The sequence below is a fragment of the Pleurodeles waltl genome, chromosome 9 (genome assembly GCF_031143425.1).
Source record: "Pleurodeles waltl isolate 20211129_DDA chromosome 9, aPleWal1.hap1.20221129, whole genome shotgun sequence".
Lineage (NCBI taxonomy): Eukaryota > Metazoa > Chordata > Amphibia > Caudata > Salamandridae > Pleurodeles > Pleurodeles waltl.
The window spans coordinates 7,043,111-7,063,367 of record NC_090448.1 but is presented as its reverse complement, the minus strand read 5'-3'; the positions used below and the strand labels follow the sequence as shown (position 1 = coordinate 7,063,367).

At 48.4% G+C, this 20,257-nt stretch overlaps 1 protein-coding gene across 1 annotated transcript in view; it reads left to right on the top strand.

Moving 5' to 3' along the window:
- LOC138258826 (peptidoglycan recognition protein 1-like) overlaps nt 1–19,748 on the top strand; it is a 124,996-nt gene extending 105,248 nt beyond the window's left edge. The window contains exon 4 of the mRNA XM_069206097.1: nt 18,398–19,748. Within this exon, the coding sequence (XP_069062198.1) occupies nt 18,398–18,582 (185 nt within the window). The 3' untranslated portion in view covers nt 18,583–19,748. The remainder of the gene's footprint in view (nt 1–18,397) is intronic.
- Nucleotides 19,749–20,257: the final 509 nt, after the last annotated feature.

The window sequence follows — 20,257 nt, the reverse complement described above, 5'->3', positions numbered from 1 at the left end:
TCTCCCTTTGCACTCACCCCACACTGACCTCTGCTTCTGCAGTCACCCCACACTGACCTTCAGCCATCCTGCACTGACCTATAGCCATCCCAAACTGACCTCTGACTCTGTAGTGACCCCCGCACTGACCTCTGCCTCTATGGACACCCCCTCTGACCTTCTGCTATCCCGCACTGACCTCTGCATCTGTAGTCACCCCGCACTGACCTCTGCCTCTGCAGTCACCCCACACTGACCTCTGCTTCTGCTGTCACCCCCTCTGACCTCTGCAGTCACCCCATACTGACCTCTGCCTTTATAGTGACCCCACACTGACCTCTGCCTCTGCAGTCACCCCACACTGACCTCTGCCTCTGCAGTCACCCCACACTGACCTCTGCCTATGTAGTGACTCCCGCACTGACCTCTGCCTCTGCAGTCACCCCACACTGACCTCTGCCTCTGTAGTCACCCCACACTGACCTCTCCCTTTGCACTCACCCCACACTGACCTCTGCTTCTGCAGTCACCCCACACTGACCTTCAGCCATCCTGCACTGACCTATAGCCATCCCAAACTGACCTCTGCCTCTGTAGTGACCCCCGCACTGACCTCTGCCTCTATGGACACCCCCTCTAACCTTCTGCTATCCCGCACTGACCTCTGCATCTGCAGTAACCCTGCACTGACCTCTGCCTCTGCAGTCATCCTACACTGACCTACAGCCATCCTACACTGGCCTCTGCAGTCACCCCACACTGACCTCTGCTTCTGCAGTCACCCCTTCTGACCTACTGCTATCCCGCACTGACCTCTCCCTTTCCAGTCACCCGACACTGACCTCTGCCTCTGCAGTCACACTGCACTGACCTACAGCCATCCCAAACTGACCTCTGCTTCTGCAGTCACCCCACACTTACTTCTCCCTTTGCACTCACCCCACACTGACCTCTGCTTCTGCAGTCACCCCACCCTGACCTTCAGCCACCCCACACTGACCTCTGCCTCTGTAGTCACCCCGCACTGACCTCTGCCTCTGCAGTCACCCCACACTGACCTCTGCCTCTGTAGTGACCCCCGCACTGACCTCTGCCTCTGCAGTCACCCCCTCTGACCTACTGCTATCCCGCACTGACCTCTGCATCTGCAGTCACCCTGCACTGAGCTCTGCCTCTGCAATCATCCTACACTGACCTCTCCCTTTCCAGTCACCCCACACTGACCTCTGCTTCTGCAGTCACCCCACACTGACCTCTGCCTATGTAGTGACCCTCGCACTGGCCTCTGCGGTCACCCCACACTACAGCCATCCTACACTTACCTCTCTCTCTGCAGTCACCCCACACTGACCTCTCCCTTTGCACTCACCCACACTGACCTCTGCTTCTGCACTCACCCCACACCGACCTTCAGCCATCCCGCACTGACCTCTGCCTCTGGGGTCACCCCCTCTGATCTACTGCTATCACGCACTGACCTCTGCCTCTGCAGTCACCCCACACTGACCTCTGCCTCTGCAGTCACCCCACACTGACCTCTGCCTTTGCAGTCACCCCACACTGACCTCTGCTTATGCAGTCACCCCACAGTGACCTTCAGCCATCCCGAACTGACCTCTGCCTCTGCAGTCACTCCACACTGACCTCTGCCGTCACCCTGCACTGACCTACAGTCATCCTACACAGATCTCTTCCTCTGCAGTCATCCGGCACTGACCGACAGCCATCCTGCACTGACCTCTGCATCTGCAGTCAAGCAGAACTGGCCGTGCACTGATATCCAGTTGACATGTGACTGATAAACACACGACTGCCTTTCTGAAACAAGCATTGGAAAAGCCAATCAATCTGACTGTGGCTGCCAGATTTTTGGCTTTTCCTGTGCTTGTTTTGTCTTGTCGTGGTTTTTGCAGAAAAGTATTGCTGGGGAAGCTGCCAATACAAAATGTTGGCTAAAATTAAAACTATTTTTTTGGTCTCAAAAAGCAGACATTGCCATGTTAGAGCCGACACTCAAGGACACGTCTGTGTGAGTGAATGTGCTGTTTGTGAGAGGGCAGAAACCCGTCACTCACACTGAAGCTAGCCAATGGGTGAAGTTGGTCGCCCTCTGCCTATGTTGTAGGCTGGAGGAGGTGGAAAATATATGAATGACAGATCAGTGGATAGAGAGAACCGGCCCTTATACTTTTGGTAAAATCAAATGGTCTTGGCTAATGCAAGACTTAAAAGGAACTGGCTTTCTTAGAACACAATTCATAGAAATCTCGTCCTCAGAGATTCTTTTATATTCTGTAGGATCGAGATACACGTCTCTTCTCTAGAAAGAGGCACCTCTCTAGGGCGCCCCTGTAGCGCTCCTGTTGTCAGCCCTGTGAGTACAGCCCAAGGACTTCTGTAAAGACACCTTGAGCCCGGTGAGATGGCAGTTCACTCCCACCATCAGAAGAACCCAGCCACCCTCTGATCAGAGGAGCCCAGACAAGTATCCCTTGTCCATGAGTGATGAGCTGCGCCTCTGCCGAGGAACTACAAGTCCCAGAATTCAAAGAACCGCCCTGGAGCGGAGCAGCTCATCGCTCATGGAGCCGGTTATGTCACAGCTTACCTGCATCCCTTCCTCTTCCGCGGGCTCCGGCCAGGTCCTGGCTGTGTAACTACCACTGCTCAGGGTGTCTGAGTGTGAGGTGTGGCCCTGGACTCCGCCCATCCCCTCTACTGACCAGCCTGCTCTAAACTACAAGGATCCCCAAATGATGTCTGCCATCTTTCACATACAAGTGCATTTTCGGGAACGTTTTCTCCTGAAAAGAACCTCAGAGTCATAGATGTTGTGGAGACTAGCTATAGGCTTGGACTAAGCATCCTTAGGCCGTGCTACATGCACTGTCAGCACACAAATGCTGGAGAGCCAATCAGCGGCTGCCACATCACAGCTTGAATGAGCAGCCAATCAATGCTCTCAGAGCAAGGCAGCATTGACCTCCTGTAAAAACAGCCTGAAGAAGTAAGGTACGATTCCTTAGGATATTATGGGATCGCAATACGGCAGACGGGATATCCGTCATGTTTGTGGCAGAGCAACCCCCTCCGCTAGGATCTAAATCAAGCCCTTTGTCAGATTATCACAGACTCAGGGTCATGCGCATGACATTCCGTTGTACTATTAGTACAGGAGCAAATACCACACCTGCCAATGAGGGTCAGCAGCAGCAACGTAAACTGTCAGAGCTGTTGAGAAGAAACTGAAATTTCAGTTCTATTAAGGACACGCACGACAACAAGGAAGTCCTCATCTTCGGCTCCACCCCCTCCGCATGGGATGATTCCTGGTGGCCTGCCACTCTCGGAACCGCTCCGACTCCTAGCGACCACACACGCAACCTGGGATTCATCATGGACTCCTCACTATCCATGACCCAGTAAGTCAACGCCATCTGCTCCTCCTGCTTCAACACCCTCTGCATGCTCCGAAAGATCTACAAATGGATACCCACCGAAACCAGAACAGTCACCCAAGCCCTCGTAAGCAGCAACGCCCTCTACGCGGGAACTACAGCCAAACTCCAGAAGAGGCTGCAACGCATCCAGAACGCCTACGCACGCCTCATACTGGACATCCCCAGCCACTGCCACATCACAGACCACCTGAAAAACCTGCACTGGCTCCCCGTCAACAAGAGAATCACCTTCAGACTCCTCACCCACGCTCACAAAGCACTGCACAACAGCGGACCAGAATTCCTCAACAGATGACTCTCCTTCTACACCCTGACCCGGCATCTCCGCTCTGCCGACCTCGCCCTCGCAACCGTCCCACGCGTCCGCAGAACTACAACGGGCGGTAGATCATTCTCGCACCTCGCCGCCAAAACGTGGAACACCCTTCCCACCCACCTGCCCCAGACCAAAGACCTCCTTACCTTCAGGAAACTTCTCAAGACCTGCTGTTCGGACAGTAGCAGCACCCCTCCTGGCCCCCCCACCTTCTCCCCCTCTCCTCTCCCCCTCTCCTCTGCGTCTTGAGACCCTCACGGGTGAGTAGTGCGCTTTACAAATCCCTGATTGCTTGATTCTGCATGCCTTTCTTCACCTTTATTAAAACAGCAGCTGTTTCCAAGGTCATTTCTTTAATATAAAAAAAGCAAATAACCCAAGAAAACAGGGATAAATAATTTGCAACATAATAACCGGATGGTCCACCATTCATTGCACGTTCGGCAATCGCTCCTGTTATATTGTCCTTTGTCCACTCCTTAACATCCTCTTTTTTTTTGCGAGGAAACTCTGATGTCTTCTTCTCTTACTGGTCTTTTTTTCTCTCAAACCTAATAAGGCAATTTGAACCGATTATCCAGTCCTTTGAGTAATTCTCTTATTATTCAACACATCACCTGAACTTCTCAATAACACCATATACATCAAGTATAATACTCGTGCAATCACATCAACAACCGCTAATCTGGAAAAAAAATGTACTCCTAATAACATCATTAATGGGAGAGAAGATTCTTCTTGCTAAGGTTTTTTGAGGAATAATCCTCACCTTCATATCTTTAATAGAGTTGAAAAATTCCTTCGCAATAGGTAGGGAATATTAAATTCTGTCTGGACTGGATGCAAGGATTATGCATGTTCAAATCTTACTTACATCTAAAAATACTACAACTGAAATGGCCTTGAAATAGAAGTCTTAATGGTTGATTCTGGCGACGAGTCCACAACCTTCATAACGTCTTCCAGTTGCCCGCCTACTGCAACCGCTTTGGAAGCCATTGCACCTCTCCCTGAATGTGTCCAAAATGTGACACATCTATAGCTACTTCCTGCATTATCCACCTTACCCACCTGGAGATGGATGGAGATGAGATGGCCTTGAACAGTTCCATAAGGCCAAAGGCGCGCCTAAAGCAAGCCCGTCTGCGCCCATCCGCGCCCGAACGGGCCCGAGGTCAGGAACTCTGTCCCTTAAAACACAGAGAGTATCGTATACTCTTCTCATTCTCTGTATGCCCTCAGACCCCCATTATGGAAGCTTGTCAGCATATGTCTCTCACAGGCCCCTTAATATGGTCATGCACCAACTGTCACTGATCATTACAATCTGAATCGGTTACATCCCCATGTGCTCAAGACAGGCCCTCCAGTCTCGTCCTTCTAACTAACTGTCGGTCTCTTGCCCCACACAAATTAGATATGCATTTTCTCCTCAATGAGTTACATCCTGAAGCCGTATTCTTAACTGAAACATGGCTCCATGAGGAGTCCTCTCCTGATGTGGTCCTCGCGCCTCCCCAGGTTACCTGATATCAGGTTGGACAGAGTTAATGGCACAGGTGGCGGAGTTGCCATTATATATAAGGAGACAATAAAATGCACATTCCATCCTCTAACTCTCCCTGGCTGCGAAAACATGTGTTTCTCCCTCACACTTAGCCCCTCATATTCATTTTCTGGGGCTTTGATATAACGCCCCCCCCCCGGCCCCTCAGACATTTTTTATTAAATCCCTTCCTGATCTGGTCTCAGACTTAGTTTGCAATAAACCAAATGTTATCCTTCTTGGGGACTTTAATATTCATGTTGACGATGTATGCAATTCAGTCACCAAAAGTCTTCTATTAGATCTGGGTGCTCTAGGATTGGCTCAGCTAATTAGCGGTCCGACCCACTCCAGGGGTCACACTATTGACCTTGTCTTCAGTAATATTACCAACTTCACCTTCCTGCCCCCTCACCCTTTGCCCTGGTCTGACCAATCACTAATCATATGGGAGCTTCCCATCTCTTCGGATCACAGAACACCCCCTACAATAAAACTATGACAATGCTGCTGGCATAAGCTTAATCCTAATGACTGGGTCACCACTCTAGAAGGTCTTAAACCTAATCCTACCACTCTAGAAGGTCTTAAACCTAATCCTACCACTCTAGAAGGTCTTAAACCTAATCTCATGGACCACCCCACTCTCCTCTCTGAGAAGTTTAGTGGATGGATCACCGGTGCTCTTGACACTATACTACTGGTAGCCACTATAACACAAGGTCGACATAAAATTAGCGCCCCTTGGTTTCCTCCCCACCTTTACCTTCTAAGAAAGCATTGTAAATGCCTCAAGAGGTGCTGGAGAAAGACCTATGATATCCTTCTAATCAATCAGACACTTTCACTAAGAAATCAGAGCAGCTCAGTCATCTTATTATGCGTCTAAAATTGAACATTCCTCAAATAAAGCTAAGGAAGTCTTTCACATCTTTAAAGAGATTGTCACCCTCCGCCCCCCGCACTCCAACCTTCCAGATGCTTCACAAGAACATAGCAACAATTTTGCTAACTTTTTTCAAAGGAAAATCCTTGACATCTATTCTGCTTTTCTGGATAAACTGCATCGGTCAAATGATTCCTTCAGCTTTTCTGCACCTCAACTTCACACTATCTCATTCTTCCCCCCTCACAGAAGATTTGGTTATTAACCTCCTTCAGTCTCTAAAGTCAGGCTCTCCCCTCGACCCAGCACCTCCCCCCATCTTGGCCTTGGGGTCGGCAGTCATAGCCCCAGCCTGATCTTCCCAACTCTTCCCTTACCTTGAGCTACGTCCCACATCAGTGGAAGCATCCCATTGTTAAGCCCGATTGAAAAAGCCCCACCGTGATGCTGCTCTCCTTAATAATTACATTTCTATCTCCTTGTTGCCCGCGATGTCTAAACTAATTGCATAACACCTGAATAGACATCTTACAGACTTTCCTGAGGATTATAATATCTTTCATCCCACGTAATTGGGTTTAAGGCCTCAACATAGTACTGAGACTGCACTTCTCACAGTTATGGAAGAGGCTAGGAGGCGCCTCGATCAAGGTGGCGTGGAAGCCATCATTCTAATTGATCTCAGTGTGGCCTTCGATACGGTTGACCATTCTACACTGATTAAAAGAGAATGTTGGATGACAGGATTACTGGCAAAGAGTTAAAATGGCTCTCCTTCTTTCTGGAGGATATGTCTTTTCAAGCTCTTGATCGTTCCCATTTTTCAAACTGTGTTTCACTCAACTGTGGGGTCCCTCAGGGCTCTTCCCTGAGCCCCACTTTGTTTAATCTTTACTTGTATCCGTTAGCGGATGTTATAAAACCATTTGGCCTGACGCTGGTCTCCTATACTGACGATACTCCATTGGTTTTCTCAGTGTTTAATTTGTAAATAAAAATGTGCTGGTGCCCAAAGCCCTCTTGTTAAACACGCGACTGCTGAGATTAAATATGCGAACACGAATCCTAAGGCAGCGTAATCCTGAAGCCACCTCTGGCCTCTTGAATCCATTTACAGCCACCTCCTGCCCCTTCAACTCGCTCTTGCAGCTTTCTGATTTCTCCCATTGTGACGCTTTTTCGTTTTTCGCTTCCTCCGTCTTTCCCATATGTGTCTTTTGGTCGCAGCAAATGCTTCAGGCAGAAGAATAAGCGCCGGCCCTCAAAAATAAGTGCTGGTGCCCCACACCAGAAACAACAAGCACAAATTAAGGACTGGGTTTTCTCTTTCTCTACTAAATCTAATACCGATCACTCCTCTCTGACCCCTTGTCTCCAAGCAGTGACCAGATGGATGTCTGCCTGCAAACTAAGACTTAACAAAGACAAAAGGGAAGTAATGTTATTAGGGCACCACCTCCTCAAGGGCTCCAGTCAGCTATTCCGGAGTCTCAGAAAGCCCTGCCCCTTCCCAAAGTTAAGATAAAAAGCCTAGGAGTCTGGCTCGACTCACCGCTTAGCATGAACCATCAATCTAAACCAACAGCAGCTACCTGTTTCAGCCTGTTAAGACTTTTAAAGAAAGTTTTCATTCTTAGCCAGGAAGCTCTTGGTCCTGATTATTTTGCAGCTGGATTATGGCAATGCTCTTTACCTCGGCTCCCCCAAGTATGTAGTAAAAAGAGTGCAGGTGGTCCAGAATGCCGCTGCGCAGCTCTTCTTTAACATCCCTAGACATCAATCTGCTAAATCTTCTATTTCCCTTCTCCACTGGCTTCCGGTGGAACAGTGGATACAGTTTAAAACCCTCTGCTTGATGTATAGAGCCTTACACAATAGAGGTCTGTCCCTACTAAGATCTATTGCCTCCTTTTATACGCTTTCCAGGTCTCCTCGACATCAGCCGTGGTCCGGCTTCCTGCAGTGAAGAGAGCTAGGTGGGGCAGTAGATCCTCGTCCTACTTAGGAGCCAAGCTCTGGAACTCCCTCTCACAAGAGCTCCAGCTAACTAGTCAAGAACTTCCCTTCCGTAAAGCGCTTAAAGCCTGGATGTTTAGAGCATAAACCCCTCGTTGGTCTGTACAGTTCTGCCTTAGTGCTGGGATGCCTCCGGGTAGCCATGCACTCTACAGAAACTCTAAACTAAACTAAGGTCAATCAGGAGCTGCCTCTCTCCCACTGTGGTACCTCCACTATCACGCTCATGAGCTTTCACACTCCGAATTACACACAGATTTCACTTGACTTCAAAAGATGGATACAAAATGGATACAGTATTTGTCTTGGTTGTCCTCTCTGTAGTGAAAGCGATCCCATCCAGCATGAACATAGGCCCAGAAATTCCTAGCGCCCTAACATCAGAAACCCTGCGCCATGCCACCAAACAGCACAGCACAGCCTGTTTTGCTGATAATTTCTTTTTAGATAGAAATGTGTTGTCTTGCCAAGATAATAGCAAATTTAGAACCATGTGTACATCCAAGAGGCGGGAGTATCTTGGTTCTAGAGGTTAGGATAACCTGATTCTTCCCATCAATTTGCACTTTCTAGGATGAAAAACCACTGGGGCCTCAATCACTCGATAGTATCCTTCAGTGACTGCCGACCTGAAGGTATTTACCATTCAATAAGCCAAGCCTACTGCCTCCCTTTCTGAGAAAAAAATCAGAAAGTGGACAATTCCTGGCCCCAAGGGATCCAAGTATTTCTCATGCACCGAAAGTACCATTTTCTCACGGCTGAGTGGCACCTCTTGACTGCTCTCAACCCAGGCTCGTTCGATTAAGTTTACAGCAACCTCTGAAATTCCTTAGTTCATCCAAGATCCCCTGGAATCCTCCACACCATCAACTTGAGATGACACTCCAGGACCAGTGGATCGAACTGATCTCTGCAGTCGGTCAGAATATTTGGTGTAACCGGGAGTGCTATTGAGGTGTCCTTGAGAGCTCCAGCAGACTCAGGAACCACGCCTGCAATCGCCACATGGGAACCACTAAAATCAGATCCACTGCCAGTCATGTCATCTGAGTTGTGATCCTGGCAATCATTGCAAATGGGTGAAAGGACTAGTTCTGAGCTCACAAATCTGTCTACTGATGTCACGCCATGGTCCTTCATCCACCAGCTGAAGTATTCTGGAAGATGGATGTTCTGTCTAGAAGTTAAAGAGGTCTGTCCTTCAAGGTCCCCACCAGGAAATAAAAACCTTGAAGGCTCACGCTTCAGTTTCCAAATGCCGGAGTCTATTGAATCTGGAATTCCAACCACAACTTCGTTCTACCTGGAAGATACTCTACTGATCTTGACATCTGCTTTCCCAGGCAGAAGTTGCAGAAATTATTTGCTAGTTCTGCCAAATTCTATATGTCTTATTGGCAACATGTCCATTTTCAGGAGATCGCAGCAAGACACTTACAGCCTGATTTAGAGTTTGGCGGATGGGTTGCTCCATCACAATGGTAACGGATATCCCGTCCTCCAAACTATAAATCCTATAGGACATAATGGGATTTATATTTCAGCCGACGGGATATCTGTCAGCGTTGTGAGAGAGTAACCTTAGTCTTTCATGAGGGACATGATAGCGAACAAGTCTGTCAGCCACTCCAGGCAGCTTATGTGGAACATCAGTTCTTCTTCCGTCTATTTCTCCCCGAAGAGACACCTCGCATCGAGCTCCCCAGCCTCTTCAACTTCATCCTGTTCTATGATCATGTCAGGTGAGTGGGCTCTTTCGTTCCATGCTTTCATACGGTCCAGCCACCACTAGCTCTCGATTCTGGCTTTCATAGATAACTGTTTGAGCTCCAATAAATTCACTCTCCTCCTGAGGTGACCGTTAACCTTTGAATAGCATGTAATGTTGAGGTCCTGGATAGTGGACTGAATAAACAACAACAGTGGCACTATTATTCCTGTCACCCGTCTGAGGGACACTCTTTCCCTTCCAATGACAGCCCTTGGTTTTCTGGAAGGCTGAGACTGGTCTTTACCACATCTATGAGAAACCACAGAAATGACACTGTCCGGCTGGGGTGCAGATTCTGGAATAATGCAGTAGTCATGTTCAAGTTGGAAGACAGCTGTTGCTGGCATTGACCCACCAGCAGCAGATTGTCCAGACATACAATCAGTCCCACACCACTCGTCCTCAAGTGTCCTGGTAGTGGATGTATTGCTTTGGTAAACCACTTGGGGACTGAGGACATCCAGATTAGAAGTGCTCAAAACTGTACACTTAGCCCCTTCACTAGAAATGAAGAAATTTCCTGTGAGGAGGAAAAATGGGGACGGTCATGTAGGCAACCTTGAGTTTGCGTCTGAGCACCCAGTCTCCCATAAGGGTCATATCTCTCAGAAGATGGAGGCTCTCCATTTAGAAATTGTGAGCCAACCATTCATTGAATTTCTTCAGGTTTATCACCAGTCAAAACCCTGTGTTCGTTTTCCTGACCAGAAAAATATTGCTTTGGAAAGTTCTCAGGTGTGAAAAGGGACCTTTTAAGTTGCACCTTTGATCTCCATCTCATCACCTCTTTGTCTATGAGGCCCATCTCTTGATTTAAAATTCTTTAGAGGCTGGGGCAAGAGGTATGAAATGCAGTTCCATAAAACTCAACGAGGAAACCTTTTACTGTTTCTAGAACCCATTGGTCATTTGTTAATTCTTCCCATTTGTTCATGAACCACCTCAACCACCCACTAGCACTAGAATGCAAAAATAGAGGATCCTTATTGGAGAGCCCTCCTGGGGTGTAGCTGCTCCCCTGATAGCCCTCCAACGCCCCCTGCCTCTTCAGTTTCCTTTTGAAGAGAAGAAGGTTCCTGCATGGTGTGCATTGTGCTAGCTGGTGTGTGTTTTGTTCTGTCCTTTGAAGGGGCCTTGGTTGAAGGACAGCCAGAGGAGCAACTCCTGCCTCTTATGGCCACTGAGTGAACTGTACCTGAAAAATCTTTTTTCTGCTGGTTTGAGCTTTGTCCAGGACTCAGAAAGCTGCGACAGACTTTCACTGTTCCTTGATAAAAGGGTGACCTAACAGAAAGCCTTGGGTGTCATAACTGCGACTGACATGGTCAGATTGACATTTTAATGAGCAGTGACCTGTTTCACTCCATCGCAGTGCGCAGTTGGCATTGCCCAACATACACACTGCCGCTGAGCCGAGACAGAAACTATTTTGGCAGGCACAGGAGTGCCCAAAGTTTTGGCTTTGTCTGCTAAAGCCAGCATGTTCGTGAGAGGGTACCAAGTGCAGGCGGGTCCTCCATGAATGATCTATCCCCTTTTTAGCGATCCTTCATAAACTTGGAAAAGAAAGTGCACATCCTGGTATTAAGGGGGCACTTGGACACTCCACCCTTAATCTTTATCTAACCTCATTGTCCAAGGGCTGTCTTAATTTTTTTAGCAACATAGTCTGCCACTTTAGCGGGCAGAACCCATTCGGATAATCTAGATTGATAGGTCTGCTCAGATTCAAACATGTCCGATATGTTTGCTTGGCCAGCTGTCCCCTCCCACAAGAGGGCTCAGCCACCAGGCTCTGCTTCCTCCTGCCCAACAGTAGACGTACCCTCTTCATCCTCTCTGCTTTCCTCCCCTTTTGCTCCCTCCTCTTTTACTGGGGACCCAGTGTTAGGGTCGAAGTCTGGGGGGACATCTTTGCCATTTTCCTAGAAAATTACCCCTCCCAGGTGGAGGGTACATGTTTCGACATGCACACACTCTTACAGAAGGATTTTTGTAATTTTTCAAACCCTTCCAGGTGCACTGCATCACGTGTCCCTGTATCCTTGGAAGGCTGGAGTCTGTCACTACTCCTGGATCTGCCCCTGAGGATTACCCCAGTACCCCCACTCTTGCCTCAAAGGTTGGAGGAGCTAGTTATTGATAGACTTAAGGGCCTCAGTATGTGGTTAGAGAGTGTTTTTTCAAATTATCCCTGTGGCCTTGCCCCAAAGGGTCCATCCCCTCTTTACCCTCTAAAATGAAGTACACCATGCAGAGTCCCGTGTACCCGCAGTTGGTTTACAGAGGTTAAAGTAGATAATACTAATGCTCTATTTTGTAGTAGTGGGCGAGCACTTAGGCTTATCGGAGGGGAGTGCTAAGCGTTTGTTGTACATCAGAGGCAATAAATTAAACACAGACTCAAAGAATAGTTCTGAGACCAAATTAGAAAAAAAAACACTTTCATTAATATATGTTTTGGAACCAAGAGCTTCACTAGACAGTAAGTACTGTTTTTGTTATCAATTTTCATTGGTAAGTTACATTTTCAGACCTGTGTGCCTTTACGTGCAATGCAACCCTATAGAGAGAAAAGGCAATAATGCATAGAGGCAAATGAGTCGGTTCTGGGGGTAATAACGCAAAAAGAAATATCTGTGGCCCTGATTAGGATTGCATATTTTATTATCTTTTATTGTATTTATTTTGAGAGTGGACCACACCATTGAGAATTCACCCTTGAAATTATGTGGGTTGCCCTGCTCACTAGTGTGATATTATTATGTGGAAGATTTATTAATTAAATGTAATATGCAGTAATACTTCCCGCGGGGTAGCCTTACCATGCAGGCCCTGTCATGTGAGCAGAGGGGAGTGTTTATAGACGACGGCCAGGAGCCTGATGGAACAGGGGGGAGATGCCTCTCACTGCACATGCGGCGTGGTGGGAAGAAGTGTCCCACCCACTCCACTGGGGCTCGCCTAAATCTGCCAAACACCCTCCAGCCGCCCACCCTCAACGCGTCTGTTGTACCCTCAGGATTCTTGTCAAGAGGCCACTGCAGCTTACACCCCACATTGGCCCTGCCGTGCTGCGAATGATAGCAACAACACAATGACTGACGGTCACACTCCTACAAGCGTGACAATTCGGACTATTTCAGGCCCCAGGGATATAAGAATGACTTGGGAGGCAGGAAATAGTCAGTTTTAATGTATATTGACTTAATAATTGCCTGCTGTTGTGGTTATCTCTAAATTCACCAGACAGCGCCACCTTGCGGCAGACTGTGCAAGCCCCGGTATTGACAATTAAGTGCTGGTGCCGAGCACCGGAAACCACCAGCTCAAATTAAGCACAACCCTCAGGTCTCCTTCTCAGATAAGAACAGACTATACCAAATGACAATAAATCCCACACAATATAGGTCGATGAAGAGAAAGGCTAAAAGGCAACGCAACTTTCTCAGCGCATTTAAGAAAGAGGAAGATGAGGAGTGGACAAAGGACATTGTACAGGACTGTTTGCCGTGAGTGGTGGATTATATGGTCGTTGAGTTGCAATTTAATTTCCATGTGTTCTTGGGAAATGTAGAGACATGCTGTAGGAAAGTACCATCTTGCCTGGCATGTTACCCCCATTTTTACATGTATGTAAGTTTGTTTTTGCCTGTCTCACTGGGATCCTGCTAGCCAGGACCCCAGTGCTCAGAGTTTGTGGCCTGAATGTGTGTACCCGTGTGGTGCCTAACTGTGTCACTGAGGCTCTGCTAATCAGAACCTCAGTGTTTATGCTCTCTATGCCTTTAAAATTGTCACTATAGGCTAGTGACCATTTTCACCAATTCTAATTGGCACACTGGAACACCCTTATAATTCCCTAGTATATGGTACCTAGGTACCCAGGGTATTGGGGTTCCAGGAGATCCCTATGGGCTGCAGCATTTCTTTTGCCACCCATAGGGAGCTCAGACAATTCTTACACAGGACTGCCACAGCAGCCTGAGTGAAATAACGTCCACGTTATTTCACAGCCATTTTACACTGCACTTAAGTAACTTATAAGTCATCTATATGTCTAACCCTCACTTGGTGAAGGTTAGGTGCAAAGTTACTAAGTGTAAGGGCACCCTGGCACTAGCCAAGGTGCCCCCACATTGTTCAGGGCAATTTCCCCGGACCTTGTGAGTGCGGGGACACCATTACACACGTGCACTACATATATGTAATGCCTATATGTAGCTTCACAATGGGAACTCCGAATATGGCCATGTAACATGTCTAAGATCATTGAATTGTCCCCCCTTGACAAATCTGGTATTGGGGTGCCAACCCCATGCATCCCCGGGGCTCCAGCATGGACCCCGGGTACTGCCAAACCAGCTATCTGGGGGTTTTCACTGCAGCTACCGCTGCTGCCAACCCACAGACAGGCTTCTGCCCTCATGCACGAAGGCAGAACAAAGGATTTCCTCTGAGAGAGGGTGTTACACCCTCTCCCTTTGGAAATAGGTGTTAAGGGCCTTAGAGGAGTAGCCTCTCTTGGCCTCTGGAAATGCTTTGAAGGACACAGATGGTGCCCTCCTTGCATAACCGGTCTACACCGGTTCAGGGATCCCCCATCCCCTGCTCTGGCTCGAAACTGGACAATGGAAAGGGGAGTGACCACTCCCCTGTCCATCACCACCCCAGGGGTGGTGCCCAGAGCTCCTCCAGTGTGTCCCAGACCTCTACCATCTTGAATCCAGAGGTGTGAGGGCACAATGGAGGCCTATGAGTGGCCAGTTCCAGCAGGTGACGTCAGAGACCCCTCCTGATAGGTGCTTACCTGACTAGGTTGCCAATCCTCCTCTGAGGGCTATTTAGGGTCTCTCCTGTGGGCTTCTCTTCAGATAACGAATGCAAGAGCTCACCAGAGTTCCTCTGCATCTCCCTCTTCGACTTTTGCCAAGGCTTGACCTCTGACTGCTCCAGGACGCCTGAAAAACTGCAACAAAGTAGCAAGAAGACTACCAGCGACATTGTAGCGCCTAATCCTGCCGGCTTTCTCGACTGATTCCTGGAGGTGCATGCTCTGGGGGCTGTCTGCCTTCGCTCTGCACTGGAAGCCAAGAAGAAATCTCCTGTGGGTCGACTGAATCTTCCCCCTGCTAACGCAGGCACCAAACTTCTGCTTCACCGGTCCTCTGGGTCCCCTCTCGTCGTGCCGAGTTTGGTCCCTGGAACACAGGAGCTGGATCCAAGTGAACTCGACAGTCCACTGGTCCATCTGTCCAAATTTGGTGGAGGTAAGTCCTTGCCTCCCCTCGCCAGACAGTAATCCTGTGAACTGCAGCTGCTAGGGCTTCTGTGTACTTTTTCAAGGAATCCTTTGTGCACAGCACAGCCCAGGTCCCCAGCACTCTGTCCTGCATTGCTCAACTCACTGAGTTGACCACCAGCTTCTTGGGACCCTCTTTTGTAGTGTTGAGATGACCGCCGTACTCAGTTTTCTTAAACCCGTGTTCAGGTGCTTCTGCGGGTGCTGCCTGCTCCTGCATGGGCTCTCTGTGTTGCTGAGCGCCCCCTCTGTCCCCTCCTCCAAGGGGTGACCTCCTGGTCCTTCCTGGGCCCGGGCAGCACCCATTTTCTTTAATCGTGACCTTTGCAGCTAGCAAGGCTTGTGTGCGGTCTTTCTGCAAGGAAACAACTCTGCATCCTCCAGCATTCCGTGGGACATCTTCTGTGCAAAGGAGAAGTTCCTGGCATCTTCCGTTGTTGCAGAATCTTCAGCTTCTTCCATCCAGAGGCAGCCATTTTGCACCTTCATCCGGGGTTTAGTGGGCTCCTGCCCCCCCCGGTCCCCTTCTTTTACAGGTCCTCAGGTCCTGGAATCCGTCTTCAGTGCTTTGCAGTCAGTTGTGGTCTTTGCAGAATCTCCTATCACGACTTTAGTGTGTTTCTGGGGAAGTAGGGTCACTTTACTCCTACTTTCCAGGGTCTTGGGGTGGGGTATCTTGGACACCCTTAGTATTTTCTTACACTCCCAGCGACCCTCTACACACTGCACTAGGCCAGGGGTCCCTAAGTGGTTCGCATTCCACTTTCTTAGTATATGGTTTGTGTTGCCCCTAGGCCTATTGCATCTTATTGAATTCTTCAGTGTTTGCACTACTTTCTTACTGTTTACATACCTAATTTTGGTTTGTGTGTATATTTTGTGTATTTTACTTACCTCCCAAGGGAGTATATCCTCTGAGATATTTTTGGCACATTGTCACTAAAATAAAGTACCTTTATTTTTAGTAACTCTGAGTATTGTGATTTTTATGATATAGTGCTATATGATATAAGTGGTATAGTAGGAGCTTTGGATGTCTCCTAGTTCAGCATAAGCTGTTCTGATATAGCTACCTCTATCAGCCTAAGCTGCTAGAACACTACTAATCTACTAATAAGGGATAATTGGACCTGGCACAAGGTGCAGGTACCCACTATAAGCCAGGCCAGCCTCTTTCACATGCATAATCCTCTTCTTTGATCAGATGTAGAATGAGTGATGGAGAGCCAATCAGCGTCTGCTACGTCACTGCTTGAACGAGCACGTAACCAACGCCTCCATAAAAGACAGCATTGGCCCACCAATCAGAATCACTGAGCCAGAGAGGTAAACAGTAGGAATGAGCACCTCTAATTTATTTAGTGAGAGACATAAAACTCAAATATAGTTCTGCCTCTGACACTTGTCTCAACAGTATGAGAACTTATTGATAAATATACACACGATGGGGTAGACCACGCTTGAGGCAAAGCTTGTCAGTTGGCTGCAGTTCATGTGTCTCTTTCTGCTGGGACTGTTGAGCAAACCCCTGGATGCACCCCCCCTCCCACATAAGAGAACCCCCATGGCAGGGCAGCTGCACTCAGAAGCATAGAGGCCCTTTCTAGTGCTCCCCGCTGCTGCTACAAGGCACAATGGGGGGACCAGATAACTAAACATAACTGCAGTGTTTGTATTGCTAAGGGCCAGATTTAGGCTTGGGCAGACAGAGGTAAATCTGTCGCTGTAGCAGAGAACTTTATTCCTGCCATTCCGAGGGCCCTCCTCCTGCCAAATTTAGAGGTGTCCGGCGGACAGCACTTAACTTTGGCAGGAATGACTGTCACCGTCACCACGGTTCATGTCACTGTACTTGAAGTTTGGCGGGCAGTGTAGGAAGCTGGCAGTAAAAAGAGGTGCTCCGTGCAGAAGGCCCCGTGGATCCCCGCTTGGTTTACAGAGGTTACAGCAGGTACCACTAACGCTCTACCCTGTGCTAGTGCGGGCGAGCAGGTCCTCACAGGGCGGTGCGAAGCATTTGTTGTTTTCACAGAGGCAACAAATGACACACATACTTAAAGAAAAAATATGAGATCAATTAAGAAAAATAACACTTCTTTGTATACATCTTTTGAAACCAAGAACTTCGTAAAAGAGAGGAAGTACTATTTCCATTTAAACAAAATTACAGGTAAGTTAACATTTCAAGCCTGTATGCCTTTACGTACAATGCAATCCTATGGAGTGAAAATCAATAATGCATAAAGGTAAATACTGTGGCTCTGGGGGTTCACCACCTGGGTTTAGAGATGTAGGGGCCCAAGGTCGAAAGTACTAGCAGCAGTTCATCGGGAACTCCCTGAATTCCACTGGGAGCAGAGTGCTGGTGGGGCTGTGGCTGGGCACTAGAGAGAAGGGGGCACCTAGAAACGAGCTGCACAGGGTGATTTGGGCACAAGTCAGAGAGCTCCCAAATGGGGTCTTAGGTCGCAAGAGGTCTTGAAGCAAAGGGGCACCGCCAGTTCTTCAGGGCCTGGACCGTGCGGCTCAGATGCAGGATAGATTGGGCAGCTCAAAGGCACTCCTCACTGTTGGGAACAAACAGCTGGCAGGGGCACAATCAGGGCAGCTGGGCCACTCACAAAGTAGGTCTCAGTCTTGCTGGTGTCCCTCGTCGGCTGCCTGGTCCTGCTGCATTGGGAATCCCAGGTGGACTCTCACTGTCCGGTCGGGTACAGGGCGTCCGGCACCCCGGGGATCGGTGCTGTACGGGTCCAGTGGGTCCTGGTTTCTTCACACTTGATGGGAGGCAGTCCTGGTCCTTCCAAGCATGGGTGCCTCCTTCTGGTCATCTGCGGCATGAACTCTGCTGTTTAGTTCCTGCAGCTGCAGGGAAGTAGCTCCTCCACTCCAGGGGAGACTGAGGGTGGTTCTAAAAGAGCTCGCAGGCTACCGAGGCTTTGGTGATTCCCCAGCTCGCAGGACGAGTCACTCTGTTGTGAATGTCGAGAGAGGTACAGGCAGGCATGGTTTCACGCCACAAAGGGTTTAACTCCTTGATCTTCTGATGCATGGAGATGGCTGCAGTGGACTCTTACCTGACTGGCATATCCTACCTGTTCATTTGTTTCATTTTAGAGAGAAACCCGAACGCAGCCGCCCTGAAAGCCGTGCAGGACCTCATAAAGTGTGGGGTCTCCAAGGGCTACATCCGGAAAGACTACATCCTGAAGGGCCATCGGAACGTGGTTTCCACCACCTGCCCTGGGAACAGCTTCTACAGCCTCATCACCAAGTGGCCGCGGTTCAATGCCAAAGCCTGAGCTTCTCTGAGGATGTGGCACCAGGATGGAACACGAGGACACCACATGAGAACACATACATGGACAGAGCATGCGGACACCACACGAGAACACATACAAGGACACAGCATGAGGACACCACATGAGAACACATACATGGACAGAGCATGAGCACACCACATGAGAACACATACAAGGACACAGCATGAGGACACCACATGAGAACACATACATGGACAGAGCATGAGGACACCACACAAGAACACATACATGGACAGAGCATGGGGACACCACATGAGAACACATACATGGACAGAGCATGAGCACACCACATGAGAACACATACATGGACAGAGCATAAGCACACCACATGAGAACACATACAAGGACAGAGCATGAGCACACCACACGAGAACACATACAAGGACACAGCATGAGGACACCACATGAGAACACATATACAAACAGAGCATGAGGACACCACACAAGACCAAATACATGGACAGAGCACAAGGACACTGCATGAGAATACATACACAGACAGACCATGAGGGCACCGTATGAGAACACATACATGGACAGAGCATGAGGACACCACACAAAAACACATACAAGGACAGAGCATGAGGACACCACACAAGAACACATACATGGACAGAGCATGAGAACACCACACGAGAACACATACATGGCAGAACACAAGGCATGACACAAGAGCAAATACATGGACAGAGCACAAGGACACTGCATGAGAATACATACACAAACAGACCATGAGGGCACCAAATGAGAACACTTACACGGACAGAGCATGAGGGCTCCATAAAAGAGCACACACTGACAGAGGACGTGGATATCACATGAGAACACATACATGGGCACAACATGAGGCACCATGTGAGGACACATACATGGATAGAGCACAAGGACACCACACAAGGACATACACACGCAGACCGAGCACAAGGACACTCCATGAGCACACATACATGGGCAAAAGCCTTGGACATGACACAAGAACAGATACACAGACATTGCACGAGGACACCACATGAGAACATATACACTGCAGTTATGCATGCTGTCATTACGCTATCAAAGCATACATCTGTTTTATAATTCCTTAAATTGCGTTACTCTCTTCAAAAATATTTTCTGTTCAATAAATGTGTCTTGTGGTTTCTTGATTACTCTTTAATTTCTTTAAAAGCACATCAAAAGTCCTTTTCTGAGCTAGCATAAAAATGTAGGACTCAGTGCTAAAGCCATCAGACAAACAGAAAATACCAAAGAAAGTTGCAGGGATTTAAACATAATTAACCATTAAGATGCACCCCAAAATAATTGAGCTCTTAGAAACAATTATGAGTTGTACAGTGTAGTGCTGCTAAGATGACAGGGTCTGGAATCACTGATCCTGGCTGGTAATTGTAGCCTTGCACCATGCAGTTACTATTGATTGTGCCAGGAATTTGCTACCCAGGTGGACCTGAAAATACCGGGGGGCTGATTCGCGAAATCATAAATGTGTGATTTACTATTTTTGAAAATTCATAAGCATTCCCAACAGTACATGTGGCGGAGATGTTGTAATTGTTCCTGGCAGGTTTTACTATAGATAACAATGTCATTCCGACAGGCTGAGGAGGACATCTGGTGTTGTTGTAGTAGGGTGTTCAGGAGCCTCTGGAAGGTG